The 12,943-nt window shown below is 38.5% G+C and overlaps 1 protein-coding gene across 1 annotated transcript; it reads left to right on the top strand.

Moving 5' to 3' along the window:
* Positions 1 to 6,506: 6,506 nt before the first annotated feature.
* On the top strand, positions 6,507 to 9,541 carry LOC149088164 (selenocysteine lyase-like). The gene has a single exon (XM_089245138.1). It carries the CDS (start codon positions 6,624 to 6,626, stop codon positions 7,869 to 7,871), a length of 1,248 nt encoding a protein of 415 aa, XP_089101264.1. The 5' UTR covers positions 6,507 to 6,623; the 3' UTR covers positions 7,872 to 9,541.
* Positions 9,542 to 12,943: the final 3,402 nt, after the last annotated feature.

Genomic DNA, 12,943 nt, shown 5'->3' with positions numbered 1-12,943 from the left:
TCGGCGCTCGTTTTAACGACCCCACTTTATAGTAATCATTTCATTGCAATGATCCGTAGAATAAGTAAGCTAACGCAGCCCCGACCCATCCCCCCAAGGCTATACGGGATATATATTAAACCGAACGCTATAATCCTATTCATTACAAGGTGTCATTACAATGAACGTCGGCTACTGTTACTAAACTACACGTTCACCCCGTCTGCATTCCTCTGAAGAAATTCTAACGAATCGGTACATGTTGGAACGAATGTTGTACATGTTACGGCACTGCGTGTACGCAGTGCCGTAACTAGGATTTTTGCCACCAGGGGCAAACATTATTTTGCCGCCCCCACAAGTTCAAACTCGATGATTCTATAACGGTGTTCTCTGTTCCCGCCTAAAATTTCCGCCCGGGGCAGTTGCCCCCTCCAGTTCCGGCCCTGCACATACGTGTAGTGAACCTGAAGTGAAGTCTGTTTCCGTGTAATGCTTGTTATGTGTAGTGCCGCCATCTGCCATCAGTTTTCCTAACTATGAGTGTAATGATTGAATAATTGCATCGTTGTAGGCCTGTTGCTCTCTGTGGAGAGAGACTATTTAACGGGGAGATCGGCTGTCATTCGCACCTCGAATTTGGGAACCAATGAACGCCGACTGTATCTCGAATACATCTTGCACTGTTGCCATTTTAGAATGCACAGTCGAATTCGGTTGAATCGATTCACTAAGACTAAAGAGCGGAAACTTTACTAAAACTAAAGAATCTCAATCGCATTCATCGAGCTTATTTTTCTATAAATTTTTCAAAACAACAGAACTTGATTTTTTTTTAAACTTATGAATACAAATATGCATGAATTTATCACGATGTGAAGAAACTATTATTAAAATTTCACTCTAAACACAAATGAAGTGAAAAACTAGACAAAAAAAAAATCTAATTTTTATGCATATGGTCTGTAAATATTTTAGGATTAAAAAATTCTACAATATTTATTATTTTTTCCTTTAACGTAAGAAATTTCTTGTCCGTACAATAACATGGATCAACATGTGGAAAATCAAAAAAATGCAAATTTTCTTCGTGTCAACTCTCCACGCATAACCAATTTATAGAACTTTTTGGAATTTTCAAAGAATTTCTCTCAAGACTTTTTTTTTTTTCCTAAAAAATTTTGGAAAACTTCCAAGAAATTCTTTCTATACACAGTGTCGATTTCCAAATCAGAGCTGGTTATTTACGCTTTTGTGGTGTGAGCGGGAGTCTCTGTGACTACTGCTTGACAACTTTCCGATTTCTCTTCTTGGACTTTTCTTGGACTGGAAAAACCCCCTTCTCTGCGTTCGTGAGGAAGCAGTTAAAAATTTATTGATTTCACTTCGGGAATTCGTGAGCTGTCGCCATGAATTCATCAATAACTGGTAGCAAGGAGACGCCTTGTGCTCCCGCTGGATATATTGAGGGTGAAACCTTTCACAAGTTAAAGAAAGATGGTGAGGACTGCAAAAAGAGAAAATAAAAAAAATAATAATAATAAGAGTTCTTTTTGTTGCCACTCTGGAGATTTTCAGTTATCCAAGGGTAAAGCTGTGAGATGCTTACGTGGCAACACTTCACTATGACAAATTGAGCTCGTTTAGAAAGAGTTTTCCTCGGTGAACTGGTCTCCAGAGTGCGTAAGTGGAATTTGTTTTCTTGGGGGGTTGGTTGTCAGCAGTACTCAAAGCTTCTTACTTTTTCTCGTGTATTATTATTTTTTTTTTCCTAGCTCCACAAAACTCGTGATTCACGTTCCAAATGACCTGTCGGAGGAGAAAAGAATTGTCATATTTCTGGCTTAGTTGATGGGGGGATGAATTCGGATGTATAATATACTGAGAAATTCCGTCTTCACAGACATTCGAGTAAATCCATTGTTTTCAAGGTAAAACGTGCAGCTTTGTTATCGCCAAAACATATTGGATGCATGAAATATGGTGGCCATAAATGATTTTTATGCTAGAAATACTTCATGAAATATATATATATTTTTTTTTCACTACTTGCGCTGTATGCTTGTGCTCATAGTAATAGATGCATTTTGATATATCCCCTTTCTTCTCACGGTGTAACTTTTTCTTATGACCTTATGAAGTTAAACCCTGGCATTGCGTAAGTTTTGAGTAAGAAATTTGGTGAGTATAAAATTTGAGGGCTTTTGTCCGAGGGCAGAATTCAAAGTTGAACTTTTAAGGGGGTTTTGAGATAGCTTCCGGGAGAAAGTGCCCCCACAAAAAGTGTTATTTTTTGAATAAAATTTAACAATAACAGTCTGGAAAGAATGGGTATGTGAATATGACTATACCCTTCATCATCTTGGCTGAAAAAATTTGAACTAAGTGAATAAGTGAATTATCTCTTCACAAAAAAACAAATAAATAAAAATTTGCTGACATTTATGTTTTCGTGAATTTTTTCAGTATCAAAACTGCAACAACGTCTAAAAATTTCAACAAAAAAAAAAAAAATGTTAGAGTCTTAAAAGGTTATGAGGTGTCTCATAAATAGTTTAAAAATTCATAAAAATCGAAGGACTTTGTATATTTAAATCCAGTGTGTGTGGGTGAAACGTTATTCTCATCAAGGAGTATTTTTCTTGGTTCGAGAAAAAAAATTAGTTCAAATTTTTTTCGATAGGACACTGCGCGAGAGCAAATCGATGATAATGCAAATCAGAGTCCTATAAAATGACGGGTGAACACTTCATAATTTACATTCATTTCTGAATTTTCCCCGTTACTAGCGCTAATATGAGGTTTTCCGTTGTGGTGCTCATGTTGGTGGAAGGCACTATGGATGAAGTTGTTTTACCTCAGCCACCAACCAATCGGAAGCTGAAGCTTTACGAACGTTTCGGACACAGAAGAGATTGAAGGTTCTGGTAAAATCATTCTTGCTTGTCTTTCATGCAGCGTCATCTATCGTGAAAATAACTTTTTCGCAAACCACATTCAAGAATGATAAATTTCGTCGTTTTTTATGAATTTTTAAGCTATTTACGAATTTATTGAAGACCTTGTACATTTCATTTGAACGGTATGTTCTGCATATTCCTTAGTTCTGATTAAAGTTCAAAAGTAACCGTAGAATCTTACTTTATATTGGATTATTGCATTCTATACCACATATATTGTGAAAATCATCTTTTTTTCAACTAGGTTTTTTCCCACCAAATCCGCTCCCCCCCCCCCCCCCACCATTTCCCACTAAAATTCGCGCGATTGCTGGACTCAATAAGCAGATAATGAACGCAAATGACGACCATAAATAGCGTTAATTACACGTCTTAATATGCCTAATAGTAGACGTTATAGACTTGTTATAATATTCATTCAAATACGACGTTTAGACATCATTTTATGAAAAGATTTGTAGATTGGGCAATCATTATATATATTTTTGCTTCACTCAATAACGAAACGGCTTTTTTAGAGGCAAGTCTCAGAAAATGACTTATTATGTCCCAGAAATAATGACCTTAACCTGAAAGACCAGATATCCCACCTCACTATATGATCGAAGAATCACGTAAATTTATGACCCTCTTTTCACGACATAAAAAAATACATCGCAGCAATAGTGTTTTTTCTCCAACTGACGTCATTTCCAATCGCCGAACTTCACGCCGCACTTCTGTATGGAATCATAGGTGGCCAAGCCATTAATATTTATAACACCGATATGCAGTCGGCCCTCGGTGTATTCGCGGTCTCTTTCCAAGTTTTCTGGAAAACGCCGTTGAAGGAACAAATTAGATTGGTTGAAACGTTGCTTCGTTCTGGAAGTCAGAAGGTGCCTTGACATTAAAGACATGCTATTCTACGTTCTTTGTATAGTACAAATACAACGCCACAACAGGCAAATTGCCCAACGAGGTGGCTGACTTAAGAACATCATGGATCCCCGAGCCATTTTTTTGGAGGCCCTACCTACCACTGCTACACCACACATGCACCCCCCCCCCCCGCGAAACCCCCAATGAATCGGTACATGCGGGAATGTGCGTGTACGTGTAGTGCAACCTGACGTAAAGTTTGTTTCTGTGTAATGCTTGTTATGTGTAGTGCTGCCATCTGCCACCAGTTTTTCAAACTATGAGTGAAGTGTTATGATTGAATGATTTATCGTTGTAGGACTGTTGCTCTCTGTGGTGAGACTTTGTAACGGGGAGATCGGCTCGCATTTGCGCCTTGAAGTTGGGAACCACAGAAAACCAACTTCAGCCGACCACCACTGTGGGATTCGAACCCGGATCCTCGCATCACGAGTCTGGCACTATAACCACTCGACCACCACAGCGGCAAAAGTGTAATTATATGGAGGTGGGTGGGTTTGAACCCATATAACCTGAACTCTTCCCCATCTCCAATCCCGTATCTTACCAACCCACCACTACAGTACTGAATAATGTCAGTGTATAATGTCCATGAACACTATGACGTTCAAGTCCTCTATATGCCTTCCAACACAACATGTAGCATTCAGCTGCTTGATCGGATGTTATGCGAACATTTTTGTTTACTATAAGCTACGCTCAATGGTGATTGTGCAGGCATATGCAAGGAATGTCTTAAAATCAAGAATGAATTTCACTGATGTCATCAGTGTCATTGCTAATTAGTGATTAAACTAAGATACTAAAGTTATTTGGAATATACATTAAAAATTTTTAAATTTTACATTTAAAAATTTGGAATTTACATTAATTACAGAGAGAGAAACATGTTAAATTGATGTATGTCCAATGTTTTGGAACTTCGAAAATACGTTATTTAACGTATTTTCGAAGAAATAATAACGTATAGTAACATAATAACGAAGAAATAATAACCTCAAAGAAGTAATAACGCGTATTTTCTTATACATTTTTTTTAAATGACTGAAAATAAATAGTGAATATTGCATGCCCATCTTAATGAAAAATAAAGGATATTATAACATAACATAATTTATTTGTCCCCAGACAATTACGACAATACTATACAAATTAAAGTTTACAATTAAATTACATATTTTACAATATTTGAAAGAAAATGCAAAGAGAAAGAAAAAAAAATGTTTGAATGGGAACACGGTAGAACAGTTAATTCATAATGTGATGAAGACAGCTGTGACAGGGAAGAGAGCAGTAGCCAAAAGCTAGTAAAATGCTCTCGACCCTATGACGGCATCGCTACAGGTAACACACATATATCTTCTTGTTTCTTTTGACATGGAAGAAAGATAAAAAGAACGAAGTATATATCGGCCAAACAAGGGCCTATAGGCAGAGATAGACTTGGAAGTCTGGGGGGGGGGGCACTGTGATGATGATGTCATTTCATATATACATTTGATCAGTCGACTCCACTTTTACGTTGGAGGGGGACAATGCCCCGCCCCCGTATCTCCGTCCATGCAAGGGCCTAGCGAGGGGGAGGGGGAGACTTGGGGGTCTGGTCCCCCATCTCTCCGAAATGTTAGGAAAATTACTGAGAAAAGGGGAAAAAGATGGCCAAATATATTGTTCTATCACTTTGGTTTTCCCTCCCCCCGAACAAAATACGAATTTTGCAAGACAAAAAATACGAATAAATAGAATCTACACTTGATGTTAACTATCTACATAACCAAATCGAGAGTTATTGTTTTAATTTAAATTCTCCTGTCGAATTAATTTATTAATTAGTGTTGTGAAATTGTAATTTAGTACAATTTTTTTGATATTTAAATTATTTAAAAAAAACACATTTTGGATTTCACGGGGAGGTAACATGAAATTTGCCCTTCGCTACATGAGTCTGTGTTGTATCTTCACATTCACTAAGGGCATATAGAAACGTCCTCTCCACCTGTCAATACAAGATTCATCGAAAGACTGGTTATTTGTGGAGATGAAGATTACAAGGAAGAAAATTCATCACTGCGTGGAGGTCCCCGTGGAGGCAGTGATGAATTTTCTTCCTTGTAATCTTCATCTCCACAAATAACCAGTCTTTCGATGAATCTTGTATTCACTAAGGGGTCCACTACATCAAAAAGGTTGGGAAACAACCGCTGTACAGTACAAATACATACTTTCAAAATAAACAAAGCATAAACGTATAAAATGTAGCCTAAGTTCTTAAGAATTATTCAAACTTATTTTACAGTTCATTGATAAATGATTACACAAATGTGTATCAATGAAATCGGCATTTTGAATGATACTTGAGTGTAACTTTTAATTGAGGCGTTAATATCAGCGCATTTAATTGAAGCGTTCATGAAGTGCTCGTGAGCACTCTTTCTCGTTAGCCCCGCCCTCCAGTAATATAAGCAGCACTTTACTCATTAAATATAGTCACGATGACCTTGGAAAAAAAAAAATGTACCTTATAAAAAAAATCTCTTCTTTCATGAAAACGTTAATCTTTACCGCACAGTTCAATTTTTTTTTCAATTACAAATTTCATGGTCATATTTAATTATCTCCCGGCCTCCGAACTTGAACGGCGTAGTCACGGCCGTCCCGATCGATTGTTTACGTATGGGAGGAAAACGTGATAAAGCTTTCCCGTATCGCTGGCGGTTTTGATCAATTATTACTATAATCATTATTGTAATAATTACCTTTAATATGGCGAATAGTGCAAATATGATGTTCCCTTTGTATTTAGACCATAACGCGACTACGCCGTACGCCGAGGAGGTTATAGAGAGCGTGCACGAAGCCATGATCACCTCGTGGGGTAATCCGAGCAGCTCGCACGCCCTGGGCAAGAAAGCCGACGCCCTCATCGAGGACTCGAGGCGGAAAATCGCTGAAATGATAGACTGCGATGACCCGAGTGACGTGTTATTCACGTCAGGTGGCACTGAGAGCAACCACATGGTCATCCACAGCGCCATCAATCACTTCAACGAGCACATGAAGAGCTACGTGAATGGTATCCCGCATGTCATCACCACGAACATTGAACACGATTCTGTCCGGCTACCCCTTGAGAATCTTCAGCGGCGAGGTGTCATAGATGTAACATTCGTCCCCGTTTCAAAATCCACCGGTCGAGTCGATGCCACAAAAATCACGCTGGCATTGAGGCCACAGACTTGCCTCGTAAGTGTCATGATGGCCAATAACGAGACGGGCATTATCCAGCCAATCAGCGAGATATCTACATCTTTGCTCAAGCACAGGCGTAGGTGTCGGCATCAGTTGTGCGAGAACGTGATGTTTCACACGGACGCTGCTCAAGCTTTAGGGAAGATACCGGTTTCCGTCAAAGATCTGGAAGTTGATTTTTTGACTATTGTGGGCCATAAGTTTTACGGTCCACGTATCGGGGCTTTGTATGCCAAGGACCTGCATCTGGGTGCGAGGAAGGTGGTTCCCACGTTCTTCGGCGGGGGTCAGGAGAGGGGATTGAGGCCCGGTACGCAAAACACTGCAATGATAGCTGGGCTCGGTACAGCTGCAAGTCTTGTTAGTTTGAATTTGAATAAATATCAGTCTCGCATGGAAGTGATGAGGGATTACTTGGAGGAATCGCTCCGAGAGGAATTTGGACATAAAGTCCTCTTTAATAATGTGGTGGAAGGTGTTCCAAGATTGCCGAATACCACTAATGTGGCCTTTGATATTGATAATGTCACTGGTATGGAGATTCTCGAGCTCACGCCTACTGTAGCTGCGAGCACCTCTGCAGCTTGTCATAGCGGATGTGAGGAATCAATCGTGCTAATCAATTCCGGTGTTCCAAAAGAACTGGCTGCAAAGACATTGAGGCTGAGTGTGGGCATAAAGACTAGTAAAGACATAATAGATGCAGTTGTGCAGCATATCTCTGCTTCGATTCAGATATTGGAACGCAGTAAAAAAATGTGATCATTCACATTGATGTTCCTGATCTTCGGTAATATTATGATGGGAAGATTTCACGCTGTTCATCATGGGCAAACATACTCAGTATTTAGCACAGCATTGGTGGACATCTTCAAGGGCTCGGGATGATGCCTTTACTACAGAATATGCGTTTTCTATATCTTTGCTCGTTCTGTCGGAATCCTCTCAGCATAATAACATTATGAATATAATTCCACGGACAGTTTTTCCTGAACAGTAATAGAGTAAACACGTTTTATATTTTTATACATTTTTCATAAATTGTTTCCATTTTTTCTGTAAGTACGATTGGTAGGATATATATATGTATATGCAGATTATATTTAAATAACCGAGTTAATTTATGTTTGTTTAACCAAAATTTCAATTTTTAAAAACTGTTATTTACCAAATGATTATTTAGCCCATATAAAAGCGAGCAAGAGATCTTGCTTACAAGTATCGGAATTGTTGTCAATACTGTATCAAATGTGAAATTTTTTTAATTTAGCTGAGCGAAGTAAAATCAGAATAGGCTCTGTAGGCTACATACACAGCTTAATTTTCTGTATTGGCGATGATATTCACGGTTCTTTTCATTCAATGCCTCTTTATATCAGAGCTTTCTTAATATATGGGTCAACCCCTAACACTTGTGGGAAGAGCGACTTTCGTACAGAAGACTCCGTGATACTGACTGACATAAATATCCATGCTTCCAATTTACCGGGAAGCCTTTCAGTTTTTTTAGCCAAGAACTAGATTCTTTTGTTTTTGTATTTAAAAAAAGAAACCCTGAAAATCCTCAAATTGCACCTCATATGAATGAACTCCTCCCACCCACAAAAAACATTGTTCAAAAAATACCTGACCATAAATTTTTGTGCATGAAGCTGGGAAAGCTTGGTTTGGCGCACATATGTGGGCAATCTTATGAAAAAGTAAAAAGTCACATAGGGTGACATCGGGCTATAGTTGGTTGTATAAGTATTGGAATGTTATGTTTTGGCAGGTAATCTGACACCATGAGGGACCTGTGAGCCGGCTTTTTTTCTTGAAGGAGCACCCACTACTTGACCTTCCCAAGAACTCGTCGCTTGCATCTGACTGAATCATTTTAAGAACTCACAGGTTTCTCCTGGTGTGAGATTACCTGTCAAAATATCAAAACATTACATTCCGATAATTCTACAGTCAGCTTATTCCCCTCCGCCCACCCCTGATCTCGCCCCATGTGGCTTTTTTCCTCTGATAAAGACTGCTTAAAAAGGAGCAACGATCTTCAGGTTTCCAAAAAAGTGCTGCAAGCTGCGGAGAAGGCACTGGAGAGTGTAAAAAAAAATGTTCAATCCGCATTTATGTCTGTTTATGATCAGTGGCAAAAATTCATTATTGCATGGGTTAGTTATATCGAAAGAATCATCAAGTAACCTGATTCTATCTGTATTCATTCTTCTACAATAAAATAAGTTTCGGTACTTTTTGAATAAATGAGTAGGCTATTTATATGTAGTATCATCATCATGCACCCCTCAGGCCTTCTCTATGACTAGGAAAAATGGCGTTGCCTTGAGATTATGATGATGGGGAAAAACTATTCAAAATCTGAGTTTAAATGAAAGGATATTGATACTCCAGCACCTCCGTGATACTAAAATTGGGTCTATTTACCAGATTCTTCACAAAGGTTCAGACCTGAAAATCCTGAGCAGATATTGCCATATGGCACCCCTGGTATGTGTTTTTTTTTGTTTTAGGTTGGGGATAAGCAAGGGCCCCCCGGGAGAGGAGACACAATGATGACGATGTACGGCACAGCTCTATATGCAACCATTTCGCACCACTGAAACTGAAAGGCAAGCGGTGGTCCAGGCTCTGTCCCTGGTGGGATGTAAGCCATTTACCCGGAAGGGTTGGACCATGCTGGGTTTTCTTTTCCGCATCACTGACATAGGGACATTTAATTTTTAAAGAAAACATATTGAGTGGGATTGCTCACTTAGCGTCAGATTAACAGATCTTGTCGTATAGCCCAATGGGCCAGGACGAGGCTTAGATGATTATATGGCAATAAGCCCTGGGTATCTTTAAATTTGACACATACCTAAAAAACAAGCATATCAGAAAATATGAGTTAACAAAACCATAAATTTGGCACCTCATTTCTTTTGTGATGAATTGACTAGATTGTTTTGCTTTCGCAAAAGTGAACTTTTTCCATGAAAGTGATGAGAGACTATTTTCACAGAAATTAGGAAAGTTTTCCACAAAAATAGAATGCTGAAAAATGTCTTTAGACCGCTTTACTAGTCCCCAAAGCAGAATGTGCCAAAATCTGTGACGTACGTCGCAGAACAATTATGCGTTACTGTGAACAATTCGGAAGAATTTCAAGAAAAAGTGCAAAAAACACTATTACATGTATGGGGATTTTTACAGCAGAACATTTCCAGTCAGCTGAGGGCTCATCGCAGAACAGTGCTAAACATTCTGCTTTGGGGTTGCTAGTCATCTATGGATCTAGTGCCATCTATGGATGTTGAGGATTCAAGCTAGTAGAAAGAAAATAGGCCTATCTAACCTAAAAGTAGTAGGAAAAAATTGCCAACAAAAACAGGATTATGCTATAGCTGCTGTTATTCGCGAGTGTATTTCATGCAATTGGATATCTGAGTGGGGAGGTGGGGGGGGGGGCAAAAATAATTCCCATGATGCTGTTCAGTAAGTTTTGTGTTTCACAGGCATTATTTCAGAGATGGTGGCAAATATACACTCAGTGGCCAAAAAGTTAGGAATTAATCACCCCTCACTCAAACTTCGACTCATCTGTGTAATGCTGATGTAATAAACCAGATTTGCTGATAAAAATTTTGTCTTGTTCAGAAGCACCAGCTAACATTGCAATTTGAATTTTCATGGGGAAAACAAGAGATTTGAAGACCTTGAATGTGGCATGATTGTGGACACTAGCAGGGGTAGTTCCAGTATCTCAGAAGTTGCTAACATTCTTGGCTTTTCTCATACAACAGTATCTTGAGTCTTCAAAGAATGGCAACTAAGCCAAAAAATTTTGAGCTGAATAATGGGTGGAAATCGCTTGTGAACAAAAGGGGGAGTATAAGACTACTGACATGCATTGTGCACAGCAACCGAAGAGATACAATGCAGCAAATTGCAGTGCAATACAACTCAGGATTATCACAAAGCATGTCCATATGATTTATAAGATGGATCTTAAAACTAATTGGTTTTAATAGCTGGTCAACGACAAGAATCCCTTTGATTTCTCTGCAAAACCGAAGAAAACTACTTTTGTGGGCTAGGGAATGCCAAAATTGGACACTAGATGAATGGAATAAGGTTTTCTGGTCTGAGACAAGTCAAGATTCTTCTCCATGGCATTGATGGCAGGATCTGTGTGAGACACAAGCAGCGATGGATCTGGAATGCCACATGACAACTGTTCAAGTGTGCGATGTGAATCATGGTCTGGGAAGCATTTTCCTGGAATACTCTTGATCTTTTATTTCCATTGGAAAGATCCATCAATGCCAGTGCCTACTTCCACATTGTTGCTGACCACATGCACCTATTTATGGCCATAATGTTTCGTGATGATGATGTCTATTTCCAGCAGGACAAAGCATCCTTCCACAGGGCTGCAATTATTTCACATTAGTTTCAGGAACATGATTCAGAGTTTCAATGACCCCCTGTTACCTGATCTCAACCATTTGTGGGATGAGGTTGAGAGGTCTGTTAAAATCTTCGAAACACCACCACCTAATCTGAAAGAATTACGAGCTTCCATTTTGTTAGCATTGGCTAATATTCCTCCTCAATGGTTTCAGCAATGTGTAGAGTCCATGCCTAGAAAAATACCTGTTATAAAAGCCAGAGGTCCCACACAATATTAGTGGCGAGTAGCAAGGTGTGCTTACTTTTTTGGCCACTGTGTGTGTGTATATACATACACATTAGAGGTGGGGATCAGGTCCTCATAGAAGTATACATTTATATATGCCTACTTTTTTTTTCTCTTTTGACTAACATTTATATCAATGCTATAACGTGCCTTATGGAAATTTGCCTATTTTCTGACAATTACTTGGTCATCATCATCCATTTATTATTGATAACGCTATTCTGATGAAACTATTTCTTATATTCAACAACACTGTAGAACCTCCCCATACTGGGATAGGATATATTATATTTGCCTCTCTCAGAACCATGCTATCGTACGTCCATGTGCCAATTTTGAGATATTGCTGTATTTCAGAGCTCTCATTCTGTAGTTTAGGGCCATGGTATTGTAATTTAGCTAAAATAATATTTAAATTTTGAAAATTGTTTTGGCTAAATGACCCTTAATTACAGAATGAGAACCACAAGAATACAGCTATAGGCCTATCTTAACGAACGATAGTATGGTTCTCCCCCCCCCCCTCCCTCCCGAGGTATAGATTTATTATTTTACATTCACATTTGCGCCTACATGTTATTTATCATCAACTTCACATTGTCCTAAATCAAGGAAATGTCAGTAAAGGTAAATTTGTGTGCACGCATTCCTTTGCCATGTCGAAATATATCTACCATTGCAACATTCAACGAATGTTCATTGAGATATAAATGGTCAAAATTATTAATTTTTCTCACTTTTTTTTTGTGCGATCAAATAAACAAGTTTCAAAAGGTTTTTTAAAACTGAAAATATGCGAGAAATAACATCATAACATAAAAATTTCAAGTGCTGTTACTTGGAGAAATTTCCATCCAAATAAATTTGAGTAAATGGAAAAAGAAGAAATCGACTTTTTTCTGTCTTACTGATTGAAGTGTAAGTTAGTATATAAGAATTCCAATGTTATTTTCCTCAATGATTATTTTACGGTTGTAACAACTGAATTTCCCTCTTTTTATATTTCATTGACATTTCACTTTAATTTTAGAATGAACTGTAGAATTTAGGTATTTATTTCTTCGTTAGTAAGGTGACCATACGTCCCGTATTACCCCGGACAGTCCCCGTATTTTCTGTTTTTTGGTCGTCCCGACTTTTTGGCAAAAGT

The sequence above is a fragment of the Pholcus phalangioides genome, unplaced genomic scaffold (assembly GCF_987345545.1).
Source record: "Pholcus phalangioides strain wild (caught in Gottingen) unplaced genomic scaffold, Ppha-v1.0 ptg000003l_1, whole genome shotgun sequence".
Taxonomy (NCBI): domain Eukaryota; kingdom Metazoa; phylum Arthropoda; class Arachnida; order Araneae; family Pholcidae; genus Pholcus; species Pholcus phalangioides.
Note: the sequence above shows the minus strand (reverse complement) of the source record. Positions and strands in the feature narration are given on the sequence as shown.